This window comes from Muscardinus avellanarius (assembly GCF_963383645.1).
Source record: "Muscardinus avellanarius genome assembly, chromosome: 13".
Taxonomy (NCBI): domain Eukaryota; kingdom Metazoa; phylum Chordata; class Mammalia; order Rodentia; family Gliridae; genus Muscardinus; species Muscardinus avellanarius.
Window position 1 is genome coordinate 6,662,265 of NC_137799.1, and position 21,174 is coordinate 6,683,438.

Genomic DNA, 21,174 nt, shown 5'->3' on the forward strand with positions numbered 1-21,174 from the left:
CTCTCATCCCCACCACCGCCCAGCTGGCGCTCGCAGGATAACAGAGCACCCAGAGCTCCTCTGCCTCCGAGGCAACTGACCCCAGAGGGAAGTCACGTCGGCTTCTAAGCCTGGACCCAGGGGCTGCGAACAGGCGCTTCCCGCAAACTCATCTCATTGAGCAGAGACTTATTATTAATTTGCAGAAAACTGCCGGCCTCCAGGGAGTCTTTCTTTGGCTGTCCTGCGCCGGTGACTAATTGCCACCATTACCGTTCAGACAGGGGACATTAGCAGGGGACGTTAGCATGATTAAAGAGGCTGTGGATCAGAGTTCCAGACAGGCCAGCGCCAGAGGCAGACTGTGCAGAGCAGGGGTGGCGCTGGGGAAGAGGGGGGGTCTGGCAGGGCGGGGCTCGGCCATCCATCCTCTGTGAAGAAGACACTTCTCCTGAGCCCAGATTTGCCCGTGAGAACCGGGCCAGGCAGCCAGGAGGCTGGGGCGGGCCCTGAAGCAAGGCTGGCCAAACCCAACGCAAAGATCAGAGGCCTTTTGTTGTTGTAGGTACTGGGGATGGAACCCAAGGGCGTTCTACCTCCGAGCTACACCTCCAGCTCTTTTTATTCTGAAACAGGGTTTTGCTAAGTGGCTGAGGCTAGCTGCGAACCTGCGATCCTCCTGTCTCTGCCTCCCAAGCCCTGAGATTATTGGCGTGCGCCGCTGTGCCCGGCTCTTAGTGACACTGGCTCTTAGTGACACTGTTTCTTAAGTACCTTCTGGTACTTACGGGTTGTTTTTCATTTTCCAACATTTTCGGGATTTTATCTAAAGGAATCCTGCCATGTGGCATCTGCTCACGAGAGCTGTGATTGGCAAGTGGTGGAGAGTGGTCCCTGGGCCCTGCAGCTGGGTCCCTCCTGGCTACTGTCCCGTCGTGGTGCGTGTGACTCCAGGACCGTGACTTCTGTTCCCTACAAGCCCTCTTCCACCCGAGGCCAGTGCTGGCCGCCCGGGCACAGGCGCCGAGCAGCTCCTTGCTTCTGGGCGGGGCGGCAGAGGCCGCGGGGCGGCAGAGGCCGCGGGGCGAGGGCTCACTGGCGCCCCATGCGCAGGCGTGTCTATGGACGGAGAGGACCACGGGGCGCGAGGGCTCGCCTGCCGAGGCAGCGTAGGCTCCCCGGCCACCATGTTCCACAGTCGCCATCACTGATCGTGACCCAGCACACCTCGAGGTCCTAGAACTAATCTACCGCGCGGGACACTTCAGTAAGAAGCACCTGCTCTCCTTGGACTTTACTTCAGAAGAATGACTTGTGTCCAAGCAGCAGGGGAGAAGGCCTTTACTTTTTGTCTTTCCTCCACGCGGCTGCTGCTAGATCAAGAGCCCATCACCCTGCACGTGATGTGATAAAAACGTTCTTTCACATCAACCACCCACTGGCGCTACCACTGTTCACACACACTCAAGGTACAGCTTATTCAGAATGGGCCAAACCAGTCCTACGCTATCTGAAACGTTTACGTGCTGACTTACCACTAGGCTTAAGCTAATGCGCTTCCTCACTCTCCGTCTAACTAAGTAAGAAAGGTTTATTGTTTAGTTTTGAAACAGGGTCTTGCTAAACTGTTAAGACTGGCCTCGAACCTGCCGTCCTCCTGTCTCAGCCTCCAAGTACTCACAGGCGATTACAGGTGTGTGCCACTATGCCTAGCTCAAGAAAAGGTTATTTATGGGGTCTCAACTCCCTTTCTACCACATCAGGCTGATGCTAAGTCATTTCCAGACTCCTCTGTTGCCTTAGAACCGCGCTCCATGCCAGCCATGGGACAGGCTAAATCTATGAGAATTCTGTGGGTGACTCAAAGACACGGGCCCCATCCCTGGATGCTGGGCAGCTGTATTTTTTCCCAACTTGGGCCAACTTGGGACCGGCCAGTTGAGCTACGGGAGAATGGCCAAGCTGCAGTGGGCAATGCCTCCCTCCCTCCCTGCTGGGCCAACTCACCACACCACGGGGAAGAGGATGGCGCCGCAGCACAGCAGGTCGACCAGAAACAGAGAATCCTTCCACAAGCCGTACTCGGTGGTGCCCTCCTCGGTGGACTCGATGATGATATAGGCCACATTCGCCAGGACCTACAGGACGTGGAGGCTGCTGAGGCCGGAGGCATGGGGCCTGCCTGCGGCCCGCCACTGCACAACATGCGCCGGCCAACCCGGAGGCCGAGTTCTTCCTGAGAACTCCTGACCCTCGGTGACAATAACTGTTCTATGCCTGATAACAGAGACCAGAGCAGCAAGAAGGGCAGACTTCGCCCAGCTCGTGAGTGGCCAGGCCGCCCTCTCGGGCATAACCCACACCCGGGTCTTCCCTACCCAGACCCGGCACAGTTCTGCCCCAGGTTCGCCTGCGCATGTGCTGCGTCCACTTCCGGTGTCAGGGCACCGCCTCGTGTGTCTGGTCCTGTCACGGGGCTCTGAGCATGTGTGAAAAGCCTGCCAGTGAACTAAACTGAGACACAAGTGAGCACCAGGGAGACCGCGTCTCATGCTACACTCGCTTGGAGACTGTCACCAGGCGCGCAGGGGCGGCGACCCCTGCACAACCCATGGGAGTCCACAGTCCTGATGTTCTGTTGAGAGCACCGTTGGCCATCTGCTTTGCGGTCGCCTAGGTCTAGCCCGGAGGGGCACAAACTGCTCACACAAGTGGGGACTGTGTGCAGGCAGACAAATCTCCAAGGACCAAGCGGGACTCACGAGCAAGGAACCCGACCGACCAGCAAAGACCCCGCAGCGTCCTTGCTTACCCTTCTTTCCCGTACAGAAATCTGACTACCTGGTGCCATTCCCTGACTCACCCACCACTGCTCTGTTACTTCTTGTGATTAATAATATAATGCTTAGGTTACAACCCTCAAAAAAAGTAAGATGCTGGGGAAGGACAGGAGAAGCCGCGGCAGCTCCCCGCCCCGCCGCTGTGCTGACTCCACTGTCACGCCAGTGAGGGGCGTCAATCCATCAACATCAAAGCACACGCGTGTCACAGCATTCGGAGGCTGAGACGAGGATCGTGGTTCTCAGACAGTCTCAGCTACTTAGGCCCTTCGCAACTCAGTGAGACCCGGTTTCAAATAAAGAGTAAAAATTGGGTAGGGGGTGTAGCTCAGAGGTCAAATGCCCCTGGGTTCCATCCCCAGACAACGCCATCCTACAGCGCTGTGCCTGGCAGCCGCTGAGGACCACTCCCCACAGACCACGAGGGGCAGCCTGCCGTGCTGCACTCCGCAGGTCTCGTAGTTTCTCCTTCTATACGGAATGGATAAACTGAATGACCACAGAAGCTAAACTTCGCATAATAAAATGTAAAGCCCGTTTGAATATTTCAGTCTCCCTCCAACACCCTGGTTCTGGGTGTTCCCCTGGCCCCAGCCCTTGCCCCCATTTCTCCTAGTCTCGGTTATCCTAAATATTCCATCTGTGGCTCTGCTATAAATATAAAATGGAAAACAAAGGCTTTTATATCTTCAATTCATAAGTCCACTTTGTTCTTAGTTCACACTTGACATGAGGCAGGACGTCCTGAAGTGAGTGTGGAACGCCGCGCTGACCCTGTTCCCGAAACCCCAGTCCCCGAGTGCCTGCTCACGCCTCACGCAGAAACGCCGGTTGGGCTGGCGCTGGGGAGGGGCTGCGCTGGCCTCGCACTGCCTCCCCCACCAAAAGTGAAAGGAAGGGAAAGAGGCGAAGAAACACTCCATCGCTGCCTACCACTACCTACAGAGACTCAGGAGGAATCGAAAGTCTCCGGGCTAATGCTCAAGGCCTTCCCAGGCTGGCCCATTGTCTAATGTTGATAACTTCCTTATAGTTTAGTTTCACATGCCCTATTTCCTCAGAGGATGTTCCATGTAACCTCGCATGTCCATCTTTCCGGAAAGCGAGAAGGAACCAGGAAGAGCCGCCAGGGCCATGGGGGAGACGGCCCGGGGCAGCAAAACCTGCCCCAGGGAAGGGACCAGCCCTGCCCTGGGTGTTCATGGGAAGTGCTCCGAGGCCCTGGGTCCAGATCACACTCACTGGGGTGACTGCTCCCCCTGAAAACCCGTGCACCTGGTCTGCAATGGATGCACTTGGGCTGGTAGGGCCCACAGGACTCAGTGTGAGGGCGGATGTGCAGGGTGCCCGGGGCTTGCTCCCTCCCCCTGCAATCCGCCACCCTCAGACTGCGCTCCCAGGGTGAGATCAGCCGAGGAGTGCAACTCTCTCGAACACACACTCTTGTGCAGGCAGAGCGCAGCAGAGCAGAGCAGTCACGTGTCCCAGCTGGCAGCTCTCAGTTTATTATAAATACAGTCCTCATGCCCAGGCTCCGCTCTGATAAAACTGCTCTGTAGCCGCCAAGACCAGGTTCCTCTCTGGGGCTCACCTTGAAGGACGGCCTCTGCCCGCAGCCGCCAAACACAGGAAGGGTTAAGAGACACTCCTTCCTGGTGTCCTACCTTGCAGGAACTTTCCTGCTGTCTTTCGCCGGTCTGACACACTTTGCTGGTTAAGAGAGCTGTTTTGTTAGAAGTGCTTGGGCAGAAGAAGAGACAGTGCAGCTCCCTTGTTTTCTGCAGCCCCTAGCCAAGTCTAGGCATCGGGGCCATCAACGGCCACCGACTGCCAAGCACTCAGGACAAGGACATGCCGTCTAGCTCTCGGGGTTCAGAGGAAGCCCGGATCTTCCACCCCCAGAGGCAAAAGCCGGGGTTTCTGGGTGAGCTGACACCTCTTCGAGACAGGCCCGGGGTTCCCTTTACCTGAAGCGGGATGACAATCATGAAGATCTTCTTGTCTTTATCAGAAAGGATGTGCTTAATGAAAGCCCAGCCGGTGCCAATGAGTGCGATGGTGATGAACAGCAGCGCCCCCTTGAGGCTGGAAGAGAGAACCGCGGCAGACCCAGTGGGCCTCCTCACTGCTCGCCCAGTGTCTCCGCCTCACCCGCATCTTGCAAAAGACTAAGGAGTGGCTGCCCGTGAGGAACACAGAGCGCCAGCTCTGCAGACAGGTAGCAGACAGGTAGCAGCAGACAGGTAGCAGCACCCAACAGGCCCGGCTCCCCAAGCTGGGCAGCGACTTGGGAGCCACAGGCTAGGATGGCAGGGCCCAGACGGGCGGCCTCGGGGCAGGGCTGGGCAGCTCCAGCCCACCAACCACCGCCTGCAGTGGCTTCTCCCGCCTGCTCCCTCCTTCTTCCCTTCCTTCCTCTCTCCTCTCTTCTGCGGAGCTGGGAACGGATCCTCGGGCTCGCAGCCGGCGAGCGCTCTCCCCAGCCCACAGCTCTTCGCAGACCCCGGCCGGTGTGAGCACCCGCAGGAGCACCTCGTACTTACAGGTGCGTTACGTAGTACACGACGGCCCAGCCCTCGATGGGAAAGCCCTGAGAGGAGATGTAGTGGTAGTCGATCTGAAACCAAACAGGGCGTTTTAGAAAGGCTGGCCTCCCACAGGCCTTAGTCTGCAGTCAAGCAATAAACATGGAGGACTGCAGGGCGTGATCCCACCCCACCAGCCATGGACTCCTACCTGGCCTGCCAACCCCCAGTGAGCAGAAAGTGCTGACCATGGCGGGGGGCCTGGGACGCGCCCAGAGCTGCGGAGCCACTAACTCACCCCTAACTCACCCCGGCACCCTCTCCTGAGGCGAACGACTCACACCAGCAGAGCCTGGCTATTCTTTTATTAACCCCTTCAAGGTCAAATGCCCCAGTCTTTCAATATCCCAGCTGAGAAGGTTACCATTCATACCCCTGCTACTTTCATAAGAAAATAAACCAGTCAGTTAAAAAAAAAAACTCACATGTAATCACCTGGCTTTGACAATTTTTTCTTTAGAAAAATCTGTAAATTTAGATACTTGAGGCCATCACTGCATTTTAATTAAAGTGGCGAGATTCAGTGCCGTGCCCCAACACCTGCCCAAGGAAGCCAGCAGCTGGCAGAGGCAGCGGGCTGCCACTCTGTGAAGCGACTCGGCCGGCACTCACCGTGGCTCCAGAAACGCTCTTTGAACTCATCTCCAAATGGGAAATGATCCACAGAACTACTACTTCTTGACACTGTGGCTGTAAATACTGTTTTTTTCCTACGATGCCCTTTTTTTTTTTTTGGTCCTGGGGATTGAACCCAGGGGCATTCTAGCTCGAGCTACACCCCCAGTTCTTTTTATTCTTTATTTTGAAACAGGGTCTCACTGAGTTGCAAAGCGCCTCACTAAGTAGCTGAGGCTATTTGCAAACCACGATCCTCCTGTCTCAGCCTCCCAGATGCTGGGATTGCAACCATACACCACCAAGCCTGGCTATTCTTTATTTTTGAAACAGGATCTAAGTTGTTGAGGGCCTTGCCAAACTGCCGAGGCTGGCCTTGAACCTGCGATCCTCCTGTCTCAGCCCCCCACATGCTGGGATTACAAGCATGTGCCACCACACCCAGCCTACAATGCCATTTTTAAGCACAGCAGGAGAGCAGACCAAATGTGGCCCGTGCGCATTTCAGGTGACCAATCGACTCTATATGCAAAGCTGAAGCTTAATTCTACGCCCTATCTTTATATAGCACCAATTTTCTCTCAAGTGAGTCTGCCAAGGTGAATTTCCAATCCAGCAGGCATGTGAGGGAGGGTTTAGACCGCACCATGGCAGGCGGCAGTCTCCCCTCAAGAAACAACAGAAACGAGGAGACACAAACAAGCCTCCTAGGGCCAAAGCTGCCTTCAGCCTGCTTCTGGAGGCTGGGTCATCTCCACGCCAGCCAGTCCTTCCCAAAGGAGGGCTAGAGCAGGCGCGCCCTCCCCGCCCTTCTCCCTGCGTCTCTCTCCCGATCACAGGGCACCTGTATCATCCCCTAAGTCATCTCCAAAATGCCAATACGTACCGCGTGGAACACCAGGGACAGCGACTTGGTGAAAGGCAGGGCCGCCATCAACCAGTGAATTTTAAATACATCGTTCCTATAAAAACATCAAAGAAAAGAATTCGAAGCAGATCCCATTCAGAGATATTTATGAGCAGTAAATACAAGTGACAGCGCAGTCGGGGCGCATGCCTCTGGTCCCGGCACCTAGGAGGGAGGGCCGGAGGTGCAGGAGGAGCACCATGGTGAAACACTGTCTCTAACACAAATCAAAACAAGACTCCGAACACCAGCAGAAAGACCTCAGGAAGTGAAAGGGACACCTGAGGCTGGCGCCATGGTTCTGAGCTCGGCTCTTAGAAAGCACCCTGGGGCCACACGGGTGAGGGACTGACGGCGCTACAGACGTGGCGTGAAGGCCTGGGAAAGCAGAGGGGCAGAGTGACTAGCACAGCCGCAGCAGCCGGGAGCAGTGAAGGGGGAGTGCCAGGGCCAGGCTGGCGGGTAAAGTGCCCACCCCACTCCCACCTCTGGGCTGCCAGATGTTAAATTCTTCCTCTGAAGTCAGGCATGGTGGCACACACTTGTATCCCAGTACTTAGGAGGCCGAGAGAAGAGGATTGCAAGTTTGAAGCCAGTCTCAGCAATTTAGCGAGGCCCTCCACAACTTAGTGAGACCCTATTTAAAAATAAACAAGAAAATAGGGCTGAGCCAGGCACGGTGGCGCACGGTTGTCATCCCAGCACTTGGGAGGCTGAGACAGGAGGATCGCGCAGGTTCAAAGCCAGCCTCAGCTACTTAGTGAGGCTCTCAGCAACTTAGTGAGACCCTGTTTCCAAATAAAATAGAAAATACGTCTGGGAGTGTAGCCTGGAGGTAGAAAAGCCCCTGGGTTCCACCCCAAGTACCATCAAAAAAAAAAAAAAAAAAAAAAAAAAGAAAAGAAAAGAAAAGAAAGACAATAGGGCTGGTGCTAGGCGTGGTGTCGCACGCTTGTAATCCCAGCATTTGGGAGGCTGAGACGAGAATCACAGTTTGCAAACAGCCTTGGCTACTTAGTGAGGCCCTCTGCAACTCACACTGTTTCAAAATAAAGAGTAAAAGATACTGCAGAAAGAAAGAAAGAGAGGGAAAGAAGGAAGGAAGGAAGGAAGGAAGGAAAGAAAAAGAAAGAAAGAAAGAAAGAAAGAAAGAAAGAAAGAAAGAAAGAAAGAAAATAGGCTGGAGTGGTAGAACACCTCTAGGTTCCAATCCCCAGTACAAAAAGAAAAAAAGAAAAAGGAATTTCTCCTCAGCATCCTGCCTCCCCCTAGGAATTAAACCCATAGGACCCACGAGACCGTTGAGGAGGAGGATGGTGGTAAGCACTGTTAATCAATAATGCAACGAACAGCACGGGAGTAGGAGCCCCGGGGACGGCACGCCGACACTGAGACTGCAATGGACCCGCAGTTAGACTGTGGGACAGCCGCAGCGCATCTGATGCTGGGAGGCCAGGGAGCTACCCAGGAGAGCCGAGAGTGCGGGGGGGGGGGGGACGGAGGGAAGAGGAGGGGAGGAGGGAGAAGAGGTGGGCCTGACCTCCCAGCAGGAGACGAAAGCTGGCCCTCCACCTACAGTAGCGGGCTCTAGATGCTTTTCAGCTTTAAGTACAAAATGCAAATCTTATGAACCTGGGCTGGAGAGGATCTTCCTCACATCCAAGCGGCGCTGTCCCAAAGAACAAAATCAGTAGCTCTGACTCCACTAAAAACAAAGACCTTCACTCAGTAGTGACTACCACGGGCCAGTTAACAACTGGGAGGAAACCGCAGCACGTGAGACAAGAGACTGACTCAGAGCATGCAAAAGACTTGTGCAAACCAGGAGAGGCAGAAAGCCAGGCAGGAGCGCAAAGATCACAGGCAGGCACACGGGCCGAGCCCCTGCAACTACCACCGCCATCAGGCCCTGAGGCCGGGCAGAGGCAGAGCCATGGGAAGGAGCGGAGGGGAGGGCGGCGGCGACCCTGAGCATGCGCTGTTCGGCCCAACCCAGGCCTGCCGCCTCACTCTGGAAAGTCACTTCAGCAACTACCCTGAGCTCGCCAACTCTCCCACTGGTGACTGGCTCCAGCAGGAGCCCAAAGGTGACAGGCAGCAGAAGCCATCTGGGGCCCCTGGTCACTCTCGGATGCCTTCCCCACCCGCCTTCCCGGAGCTCCCGTTAGAATAGCGCGGCTCAGGCTCTGGGGCCGGCCGCCTTCTCCCAGGAATGTCAATTTCTTTTTTTCCCAAATAAACCACTAGGCTCTCACTGACTCGTGCAAGTAAGCAAGGACCCCGCCATCCTGAGTTCGGCCCCCACTGGGAACTCCCTGGGCCCTTCTGCAAACGGCCTCTTCTGTGCCGGTAGTGGTCCAACCCCTCAGACCCCTCCGCACCTCGTGTGGAAGGAAGGACAAGGGCTAGAGCCCCATGGGCTCTCAGGGCAGGAGGGAGGCTGCTGTGACCGCCGCCTGGGGTGGCCAGAGACGAGGTAACATGGGCAAGGACGGGCAAGCCAGGAGCGGGAGCGCAGACCGCGGAGAGCCGCAGAGCGGCTCAGAGTCCATCAGCCAGAGGCCCACAGCGGGATGCGGCCGGACGGTGGAAAGTGTGTTACTGAGTGAGAAGCGCCCAAGACCAATAGCCACCGCTGCTTTAGTTTCCATAAACTGGAAATATGCTCAACACCCATAAACATTACCAGCACGCACACATCCCCAACGGTGTGTCAGACATCTGCGCGGCTCCCCTAGCCGGGAAGGAGTGGGCGAGGGCAGGAAACGCAGGGGAATGACTGCCCTGCTCCTGGAGAGGAGCTGGCGGAGCCCGAGAACACGCCCAGGCTGCTGCACGCGCGGACTCAGCTTCTTCCCTGGCGCTGCCTGGTCCAGTGCCCACCCACCTGAGGTTCAGGGAGGAAGCCAGGCCGGAAGAGCCTGTCATATGGACAGGCAGCGAGATCTGGAGCGCAGCCCACCCAGGAGCCAGCTTGGCCACAGTGCAGTTACGGCTCCCAGGCTGGGCAGCGCTTGAAGCCACAGTGCCCACCCCAGCCTCCGTGACCCCAACCTCTCCAACCTCAGCAACCTCTGCTGCTGAAGCGCAGCTGGACGCAACATACCAAGTGCCTGAGGCAGCACACGGGCATCAGCCCTCACCGCTGCTTCCCCAGGACCCGCCCAGGACCCCTCCCCAGGACCCCCTCCCAGCCAGGGCCACTAGGTCAAGCCTCTCACTCCCCTCTCTGGGCCTCAGCGAGTCACCAGGGCCAAGAGCTCCTGCTCCTTCCCATCTCTGCCACCAGCCTCCAAGGTGCTCCCGGAGTCCCTGGGTCACGGGCCTTTACAGCACTCAGTGTCCACCCTCACTGAGCAGGCTGCGGGCTCCGGGGGAGTATGGAGACAGCTCCCAGGCCTTTACAGCACTCAGTGTCCACCCTCACTGAGCAGGCCGTGGGCTCCAGCACTCAGTGTCCACCCTCACTGAGCAGGCCGCGGGCTCCAGCACTCAGTGTCCACCCTCACTGAGCAGGCCGCGGGCTCCAGCACTCAGTGTCCATCCTCACTGAGCAGGCCGCGGGCTCCAGCACTCAATGTCCACCCTCACTGAGCAGGCTGCGGGCTCCGGGGAGTATGGAGACGGCCCCAGTACACCCTTCTGTACACACACTGCTTCAACAAACACCTTCCGATGTGACCTGTACAGAACCGGCCGGCCTCATTTAACCAGTTAAAACTGACGACTTCACATAGGGAACAGCGAACAACGAATGTCCTCATAGGTGAAGGAGAATTAAGCCAGGTATGGTGGCACACACCTGCAACCCAGTACTTGGGAGGCTAAGATAGGAGGACCAAAGGTTTGAGGCCACCCTGGCAATTTAGCAATACTCTGTTTCAAAATAGAAATAAAAAGGGCTGGGGTATGGCTTGAAGGTTAGACTGTCCCTGGATTTAATCCTTAGTACCAAAAAAAAAAAAAAAAAAAAAACAAAAAACCACCTGGTGCTGCACCCTGATGCACAAAGGCTCCTCACTTCAGGGAGACTCACGCCAAGTCTGGGGTCTCAGACTCACGAGTCAGGGCAATTGTTGCCGCCGCAGGTGTGCCGCCGAGGAAAAGCGCCGAGTAAGGCCAGTGGCCAGGAAGGCACAAAGGGCACATTTCCACTTGTAGTCTTTTTTTTTTTTTTCCGGTACAAGAGATTGAACCCAGGGGATTGTACTATTGTACTTTCAAGCTATACCCACAGCCTGATTTTTTTTTTTTTTATCCTGTATTTGGAAACAGTGTCTCACTAAGTTGTCAAGAGTCTAGCTCAGTTGCTGAGGCTGGCTGCAAATCTGCAATTCTCCTGTCTCAGCCTCCCAAGTATTGGGATTACAAGCATGGGCCACCAGGCAGCTGTAGTCCCGATACTTTTCTAACAAAGGCCAAAGTAAAACTTTTTCAAAAACCACCGTGGCCTGCGCCGGGCGTGGTGGCGGACGCTTGTAATCCCCGCACTTGGGAGGCTGAGACAGGAGGATCACGCAGGTTCTAAGCCAGCCGCGCTGGCTTACGAGACCCTGTTTCCAAATAAAAAAAGTATAAAAAAATAGGTCAGGGAGTGTAACCCGAGGCAGAAACCCCAGTACCAAAAAAAAAAAAAAACCACCGTGGCCTGAATTTATAGGATTTTCTTTCAGTACTAGGGATTGAACCTCAGGGCATTCTACCTCTGAGTTACATTCCTACCCCATAATATTTTAATTTTATTTGGAAACAGGGTCTCACTAGGTTGTCAGGAGTCTAGCTAAGTTGCTGAGACTCGCCGCAAACCTGTGCTCCTCCCATCTCAGCCCCCAAGCACTAGGAAGGATTCTTTGTAATGGCTCCCCTTTAATGTCCAAATGTGATCACATAGAACTCTCGTGAGTAAACAATTTCCTTCCTGTCTTATGGATGCAAAGGACATTATACCACACGGCATCAGCGGCTGCACCAGCTACGACCCATACCTGGGGCGATGACCGTGTCTGTTAGAAGACAGGCCGCTAGGAATGGAGAGGTCTCAAGTTTTGCCCCTACACTCCAGACAAGAAATACATGAGGGTGCTTAGCTATTCTGTGAATTTCAGTTAATCCCCACTACGATGCCATATTCACACACCATCATTTATTCAGCTCAGGAGCCTTCTGATGTCATAAATACTTTATAGTATTCTTTAAGCAAGAGCTAATGTTTTGTCCACAGTTTTCTGGGGAAGGAGTTAAGAGAATTCACACACATGAAGCTGCCCTCCAGAGCCGAGAGCAGGACGCTGAAGCCCCGGGGGTTTCAGAGGCCCAGAGCAGGCGGATGGGCTCTGAAGCGGTCACCAGCACAGGACGCAGCCAGGCCCCAAGCCGCTGCCCAGGGCCCGAGGCACACCCCTCGCCCGGCAGCACGCTCATCACTACCCTCCTCCCCAGAAGGAGCAGGCCCTGGGCGAGTCTCTGCTCGGGAACTCTCTGCTCATGCATTTTGCTTTGCCTGAGTCTTACTGAAACAGTCAGATTTGCTTTTGAACCCCACATGGGAACGAGTGCACACCAGAGCATGCGGCGCCTCTACACACGCTCCTGCAGTCTCCCCGGCGTCTCGGGGAAGGAGCCCTCCAGAGAGAACAGGCACCAGGGCTGACTCCTTCCAGGGGCAGAATCCAGCTACAGGGAGACCGTGCAAAGCCCAACATACCCAAGTGAAGGGCGCAGGGAAGTGAGAGTTTACCGTCGTTCGCGAAGGATGTGAATCCAGATGGTCCCAGAAAGGAAGAAGAAGAAGGCCATAGAAACGTACAATTTGGGGAGAGGGATTTCTCCTGCTGAGAGGTAGCTGTCAGGGTTCTTCTCTGTGATGTCGATCTGAAACCAACAGGACACTGTCACTTTTCAGCAACAGATCATCTCCTACCCCGCAGTCTGGAGCGTTCACCAAGCTCAGGAGAGCGACCGCCACAGAATGGCTCACTCTTAATGCACAAGGTGGAGTGGAGGCCCGCCCTCAAGCCCCCGCACTGCCCCGTGCATGGACGCTCTGCACACATCTCCTCCCACTGGCAGGGATGTTACCTGGCCAGGTTTCTCTTTCTCTCCCTCTCTCTCCCTCCCCCCTTCCTCCCTTCCTCTCTTTTTCTTTTTGTGGTACTGGGGATGAAACCCAGAGGCATTCGACCTCCAAGCTACACCCCCAGTCCTATTTTCTATTCTTTATTTTGAAACCGGGTCTCACTGAGTTGCAGAGGGCCTCACTAAGTAGCTGAGGCTGTCCGCGAACCGCGATCCTCCCGACTCATACTCCCAATTGCTGGGATGACAAGTGCGCCACCGCGCCCGGCTCCTCTCTCTCTTTAAGTAATCTTATTGGTGCATCATGTTTCCCTCTTAATGAAGGTTCTTCAAACTCATTCTTGGGGCCTGGAAATGTAGCTCAGCGGTAGAGCATGTGCCGAGGCCTGGAGTTCTATTCCCAAGACCCACATAAGAGCCAAAACAAACGACTCTCAAAGAGAAACAGATGCTTTGACTGTTACCCTGAGGGACCCCCGGGGCAGTGCCCACTGCTACTCACATCCAGGCTGAATGAAAACTTCTCACTGGACTGCACCTCGCTGCTGGAGCACTTGTGAAAGTAGAGGCTGTAGAGGCCTTCTTGGTCATCAGTGCTGACGTTAAAGGAGAACTGAAACAAAGGGCGAGAACCCTCAGCAACATTAGTGTTAAGGCTTAACTTCTGCTACTCCGCAAGGCACAGCAGCACATGCTCGGGAGGCTGAAACAGGAAGATGCTGAAATAACTACGTCACAGGAAGATGCTGAAATAACTACGTCTCTAGCCCTTTTTATTTCAAAAAGGTTCAAAGCCAACCATGGCAACGCAGTGAGACCTGCACAGCCAGACTCTAACTTAAAATAAGAAATAAAAAGGGCTGGGGTATACCGCCTAGACAGAATGCGCCCGTGCTCACTCCTCAGCACCAAAAAAGAGGAAGTGGGTTCCATATATATATTTATTTATTGGTGGTACTGGGGTTCCTGGAAGCCCTTCTACCTCCGGGCTACACTCCCAGAGTCTCTTAAGCCAGCACGGCTGGCTTCGAACATGCGCAATCCTCCTGTCTCCGCCTCCCAAGCGCGGGGATTACAGGCGAGCACCACCACGCCCAGCCCACCATATTTTTTAATAGTTCCTCAACAAAACTTATGCCTCTGATATTAGACAATAACAAAGGCTTATATTTTCTACAGCTTTGTTTTTCATGTATTTCATGGGTTCAAATAAACCAGAAGACTAAACACACACTCACTCATATAACATGACCCTTGATCAATTCTTAGAAACTTTACTATTATTAGCAAAACATTCTAGCAATAAAAAGTGGCCTAAGCTAGGTATAGTGGCACAAGCCTATAATCCCAGTGCCTTGGGAAGCTGAGGCAGAAGGATCTCAAAACAAACTTAAAAAGGGCTAGAGATGTAGTTATTTCAAGGCAGAATGCCCCTGAGTTCAATCCCTAGGACTATGAAAAAGAGAAAAAGCCGGGTGTGGTGATGCAGGTCTGTTATCCTGGTACTTGGGAGGCTGAGACATGAAGAGCACAGTTTGAGGCCATCCTCAGGAACTCAGCGAGTCCATGTTTATTAAAAAAAAAAAGCCAGGTGGGGTGCTGTGTGCCTGTGTAATCCCAGTTCTCATGGCTGAGACAGGAGGACAGCAGGTCGGTGGCCAGCCTCAGCGATTTGCCAGGCCCTCTGCAACTTAGTGAGACCATTTCAAAAAGAGGTCAGGGTGTAGCTCAGAGAGGCTGTGTGGACTGGTGCTAGTGACAAAGCCTGAGGTTCTGAGGCCAAGTGCGTACACAGAGCAGAGTTGGGACCGCTCTTCCCAGGACGGGAGAGGTGGCCCTGTGCCGGCGGTGAGAGTCGGGAGCAGAGCCGAGGCCTTGGAGTCTACTCGGAGACAGGTGGGAAGCGGCCGGAGGACCCTGGCCAGCGGCACCTGTGCTCACCAACAATTAGCTACTGAGGTCAGCGGAGACGAAAATGACAGTTACTCAAGGAGCATGGACACTGTATCAGGCCGGGCGCGGTGGGCACGCTTGTCATCCCCGCGCTTGGGAGGTGGAGACAGGAGGATCGCACAGGTTCGAAGCCAGCCGCGCTGGCTTAAGAGACCCTGTTTCCAAATAAAAAAGTATAAAAGTAGGTCTGGGAGTGTGGCCCGGAGGTAGAAGGGTTTCCAGGAACCCCAGTACCACCCCAAAAATAAAACCCACCACCTGTACCTGGGTGTGGGAGGCGCACGCCTGCGATCCCAGGCCTTGGGAGGCTGAGCCAGGAGGAGCGCAGGCTGAGGACCAACTCAGCAAGGCTCGCAGCATCCCAGCGAGACCCGCTTCCAAGTACAAAACCAAAAGGGCTGGGGTGCAGCTGGGAGGCAGTGTCTCCGGGTTTAATCGCCAACACACACAGCAACAAAAAATACACACCGCTAGAGAAGCAAGATCATCTACAGTGGAAGGAGTGAGAATGGTGCTGGGGAATTTTCTAGAAAGTAAAACAGAGGGGCATTTGACATAGGGCTCCACAGCCCGCACCTATCACCAGCAAACTGCACACTTGAAAACAGTACATTTTTTACTGCAAGCAAATTAGTCCCTAATTAATGAAAATTAGTTAGAAAAGCAGCAATGGTTCTTATAAATTAACAATAAATTATTTGTACAGCGCTTTACAAAACATTTTTACTTTAAAAAAAAATGATCACCTTTTTCTTTTCTTTTTTTTTTTTTTATGTACTTGGGATGGAACCCAGGGGCATTCTACCACTGAGCTATATCCCTAGACCTTTTTCTTTTGAAACAGGGTCTTGCTAAATTACCACAAGCCGGCCTCAGACCTGCAATCCTCCTGTCTCGGCCTCCCATGTATGCCGGGCTCACCTGTCACTCCTCAGCCGCTGTGCTGTGATTTGCCCAGAGCAGGAGGCCCAGCCGCTTGCCCGTTCCTCTACACAGACCGTAAGGCTGCCACGAAGAGCCTGGCGTGTGCTCAGTGGTCGCCAGTGGCCTCCCCTCTAAAACCACGTCCCCTCCACCACCGCCAGTCGCCCTTCCAGGTATGGAATTCTAGGCTTCTGGCCCGCTCGTCTGACAGGTGGCCCGGCCTGAGGCGGCAGAGTGTGCAGGGCAAGGCGGGCAAGACTGGCTTGGACTCCACGTGGGCCTTTCCCTCGCCCTGCATGCGCACAGCGCTCCTCACTCACGGAGACGCGGGCGATCCGCCCTGGAGGCTGCCCACCGGGAGCTGCCGTGCTCAGGGAAGTGAGTCCACGGAACGAGCCCGAGACACTTCTCATTCACACCTACAGCCCGTGATGCCAGCGACACAGGGGGCTGGGGTGGAGAGTCACGAGTTCCAGGCCAGCCCGGGCAACTTAGCCAGGCCCTGCCTCAGAACAGAAAATGAAAAGGCTGGGGTGTGGCTCAATGGTGGGGCACTGCTGGCTTCAACCCCCAGAACCTCGAAAAAGAAGAAAAAAGCCTTTAAAAACTCGCCCTTTTAGCCAGACGTGGTGGCACACGCTTGTAATCCCTGCGCTTGGGAGGCTGAGACAGGAGGATCGCACAGGTTTGAAGTCAGCCTCGGCTACTTAGTGAGGCTCTCAGCAACTTAGTGTGACCCTGTTTCCAAATAAAATATAAAATTGGTCTGGTAGTAGAAAGCCCCTGGGTTCCACCCCCAGTGCCACCAAAAACAAACAAACAACAAACAAAGAACTCACCTTTGACCTGGTAGATAAATTCTAAGGAATTTTGCTCCAAGAGGACACATACCTGAAATGAAACTGCCCCATCACTGCTGTGAACAGCAAAGGACTTCTCTCCCGTTGCCTGCAAAGACACACCCTGCTTTAGGAGCACACTGGCAAGATGAGAGAGCATGCCGCTTAAACTAAAGCTAGTGAAAATCCCTCTTCAGCCCTAAAATCGCTGACTTCCAAAGCTCTCTGGGATGTTTGCCGTCCTCAAGACACGTGTGAAAGCCCCTTGCACAGACAGGGCAGCTCTCAGCACTCCCGCCCTCAGCTGCCCCGAGCCGCCCCGCCCCTTGCACAGCGCTTCCGGCTGGGCCAGAGCACAGAACGGACACCCCAGCCCGGACACCCCAGCCCGAACGGCAGCAGACCTCGGCACGGCCCGACTCACACCCTGCTACCCACTCCTGACTTCATGGCCGAGACGCTGCTGTCTGTGTCAAGAGGCTCAACTTAGTGCAAGAGACACGGGCTGACACACACGGTAAGGACGGCCCCAGAGCGCCGGGGCGGGGAGGAGGAGAGCGCCCTGCAGAGCCTCGGCGAAACTGCGCACGGGGACAGGAGGCCCACGGGGCGAGGTAAACGTTCCAGGGGAGGAATACCTCCATTACATTCACTGACAAGCCAAACTTCTCCACAGACACTCTAACTATGAGCAGCTTATTATAGGTCCATTAGACCTCAACAAACTGTCAAAATAAAACAAAATATTGCCATTTGAGCTCCCCGGGTTAAAAACATTCTGAGCCAGAGCAGGTTCCTATCTTTCCACTTCTGCTATTTCTACCACCCACTTCTCTGCAGAAACATCTTCCTCTCCTTCTTCCCATCCCTCCCCTAAGAGCCTCTCAGGCAGCCAGCCCCTCACGTCGCGAGGCCCTGCTCAGCTCGCGCCAGCGCGCCCACTGTGAGCCCACACGTGTGCGCTCCCCGCGCCCGCCCCACGGCCACCCTGCATGCTGCTTTCCCAGTGAACCGTGTTCATCACGGTTTTCCTTCCCACGGCCTGTGTGCCAGGCCCCGCTGCTGTCTGGCCCCGGGTCGCCCTCGCTCTTCTGTCTGCCCTTCACGTGTGCCTTTGACTTCAAACGCGCGCTCCCACCCTGCGCTCAGTGAGTGTGCTTCTCTTCCTGCCTCCTCCCCTTCCCTGGAGAGGCGCCAAGCCCCGCCCTGGGGACGCCTCCCTCAGGGCGCTCTCCAGACTGCTGGGAACCCACACACAGGTGGCGCAGCAGCCCTCAACCTTCCTCTGAAATTGTCTCCCCAAACAAGACGACGCCTTGATCAGGAACATACACACGTGTATTAGTGTGTGCGCATGTGTACATGTATGTAAATACATGCACGTGGGCGCGCACACTCCACACATACGTGCATGTATCCAGAACAGCGGGGCAGAGGTGGTGAGTTCTTACCTTCGGATCCACTGTACTTCCTTTAGACTTTACACCGTCTGGAAGCACAAACGTTGAAAAAACATTATTGCATAATTCAGCTCACACACTCACACACACACACACACACACACACTATGGCATCACACACACACACTATGGTATCACACACACACACTATGGCATCACACACACACTATGGCATCACACACACACACTATGGCATCACACACACACTATGGCACCACACACACATACACACTATGACATCACACACACACTATGGCATCACACACACACACTATGGCATCACACACACACACACTATGGCATCACACACACACACTATAGCATCACACACACACACTATGGCATCACACACACACAGACACACACACACACACACTATGGCATCATTCGATAAGGCTCCAGTTTGTCTCATAAAAAATAATAACAACAAACATTTTTCTCAATTAAGCTCACAGGCTAATAAACAAGCAACCACTTTCCCCCCAAATCTTGTGGCCTACCGTCTCCTCAGGTCCCAAAACATAACTCACAAGCTACAGAAGCAGCAAATGAAATGTGAAGTTTATTGATTGATTGATTGATTGATTGGTTATTTTATTTATTTATTTTGTGAGTCTAGGGATAGAACTCAGGGGCATTCGACCTCCGAGCTACATCCCTGCCCTATTTTCTATTCTTTATTTTGAAACAGAGTCTCACTAAATTGAGGAAAGTCTCACTAAGTAGCTGGGGCTGGTCATGAACTGTGATCCTTTGGTATCAGCCTCCCCAATGCTGGGAGTACAAGCCTGCGCCACCACATCCGGCTTGAAATGTGATATATTTTATGTGTTATCAAATAAGCTAGGTGTGGGGGTGACCGCTTTTAATCTCAGCATTTGGGAAGCGGGGACTGGAGGACGGCAGTTCAAGGCCAGCCTCAGCTACTTAGGGAGGCCCTCCACAACTTAGTGAGACCTGTTTCAAATTAAAGAATAAAAAATAGGGCAGGGGGTATAGCTCAGAGGTTGAATATCTCTGGGTTCCATCCCCAGACCCACCACTACAAAAAACAACAACAAAAAACCAGACTAAAAAAAATAGAAATATAGGGCTAGAGGTGTTCCTATCCCCAGTACTCCCCAAAAAAATTAAATTTAAAAAAGATACTTTCCGCCGGGCGTGGTGGCGCACGCTTGTAATCCCTGCGCTTGGGAGGCGGAGACAGGAGGATTGTGCAGGTTGAAGCCAGCCTCGCTGGCTTAAGAGACCCTGTTTCCAAATAAAAATATAAAATAGGTCTGGGAATGTAGCCCGGAAGTAGAAGTGCTCCCAGGAACCCCAGTGCCACAAAAAAAAAAAAAAAAAAAAAAAGATACTTTCCTTGGAAAGACAGGAATTCAGGCTCTCTGCAGAAATCGGGAAAGTTTCAGAATGATAAACAGGTTTATTTTCTGTCCAGGAAAAGAGATCCGTGAACACAAGGAACCTGGCCTTGAACAGGAAGACGCCCTGACACAAATCTGATGCTGCTCTATGATTTCTGATTTGGGTCAAATTTTGACAAACCGAGGGGAAAATGTATAAATAATAAATACTAAGCTGGGCGTGGTGGCGCACGCTTATAATCCCGATACTTGGGAGGCTGAGACAGGACGACTGCAAGTTCAAAGCCAGCTTCAGCTATCTTAGGCTCTCAGCAACTTAAGAGAGACCCTGTTTTCAAATAAAAAATAAACTAAGGCTGGAGGTAGAAAGGCCCTGGGCTCCACCCCAGTACCGTTTACCTGGTGTCTCCCGAGCCGGGCTGCCCGAGGCCTTGACAACGACGGCAGGCTCCCGGCTCTGGCCGAGGCCTTTCTCATCTCTGCTGAAGACGATCTTCGGTAACTGGGCACCAGCCTCTGGTGGGGCCCTGATTTTCACTCTACGTTCAAATGAGATACAAGAGAATACGTTCGAGCGGTGCTAGGTATCGCCATGAGCTCTAAGTCCCGTTCTCGGGCAGTCCCAGGGCCATCCTGCAACGGAGACTCTACTGAGCACATCTTAGAGATGCTGAACAGGACCACAAGGTGCCCAAGGGCACCAAGCCAGGAGTGCTGGGCGGGGACCTGGCAGTCTCCTAAAGCCAGGGTTCTTAGCAAGCGCACAATTCTGCTAGGTATGTTTCCCTTAAGGCTCCTTAATGTGCTCAGCAGACTGGTGCGCAAGGGAAACGGAGGAGGCAGAAACCCAGTAATATGTTAAAGCCGAGGCCCGGGGACCCTGAGAAAACTGAGGGCACCATTAGGGGGTGCTGTGCAGCCGTTTCCTCCCTTCTCTGTCTTCTTGTGGGACTGGAGATTGAACCCAGGGCCTTGTGCATGCTAGACACACCCTCCATCACTCAGCTACACTCCTAGCCCCTTTTTTGTATTTCATTTTGATACAGGGTCCCACTAAGCTGCGGATGCTGTCCTTGAGTCGGACGCTCCAGGCCTCCCACAGTACTAGGGTCACAGGTGTGCACCACCATGCCTGACTTCCTTCTTCTTTTTCATTTGGTGGTTCTGGGGATTGAACCCAGAAGCATCCTACCTTCGAGCTACACTCCCAGCTCTTATTATTTTCTATTTTGCAACAGGGTCTTTTAAGTTGCTTGAGAGTTTGCAGAGGCTGGTCTTGAACCTGTGATCCTCCTGTCTCAACCTCCCAAGTGTGCACCACCACGCCTGACTCCTTCCCCCTTCTTGAAAGACCCCACTGTTTTCCCCACCTCTGCTGTGGAGGAGCTTCCCTGCTGAGTGGGTGCCTGACCTCACCCGGCACTCGCTGACACCACTGCCTGCCCTGGAGGAGCCTGCAGCCTCTTCTCCCCTTGCTGGCCAGGAATGAGAAAGCAGATGGCGGGGACACTGCCCGAGGAGGAAGTGGCCCTGAGGATGGCAAGGGAGAGCCGCAGAGCAGCCGGAGCCCTGGCACTGGTGAGCCGACACTGACCACCTGGCCCCTGGGCGCACCTCGCCACCTCTGGAT

The 21,174-nt window shown here is 54.1% G+C and overlaps 1 protein-coding gene across 1 annotated transcript in view; it reads right to left on the reverse strand.

The window, feature by feature from the left end:
• The window catches only part of GPR107 (G protein-coupled receptor 107), a gene marked incomplete at both ends in the record, with an annotated part of 60,818 nt that overhangs the window by 26,960 nt on the left and 12,684 nt on the right, over window positions 1–21,174 (reverse strand). The window contains 9 exons of the mRNA XM_080708871.1: window positions 1,987–2,117; window positions 4,787–4,904; window positions 5,363–5,436; window positions 6,906–6,981; window positions 12,664–12,797; window positions 13,504–13,614; window positions 16,770–16,826; window positions 18,169–18,206; window positions 19,944–20,083. Of these exons, the coding sequence (XP_080564997.1) occupies window positions 1,987–2,117; window positions 4,787–4,904; window positions 5,363–5,436; window positions 6,906–6,981; window positions 12,664–12,797; window positions 13,504–13,614; window positions 16,770–16,826; window positions 18,169–18,206; window positions 19,944–20,083 (879 nt within the window). The remainder of the gene's footprint in view (window positions 1–1,986; window positions 2,118–4,786; window positions 4,905–5,362; window positions 5,437–6,905; window positions 6,982–12,663; window positions 12,798–13,503; window positions 13,615–16,769; window positions 16,827–18,168; window positions 18,207–19,943; window positions 20,084–21,174) is intronic.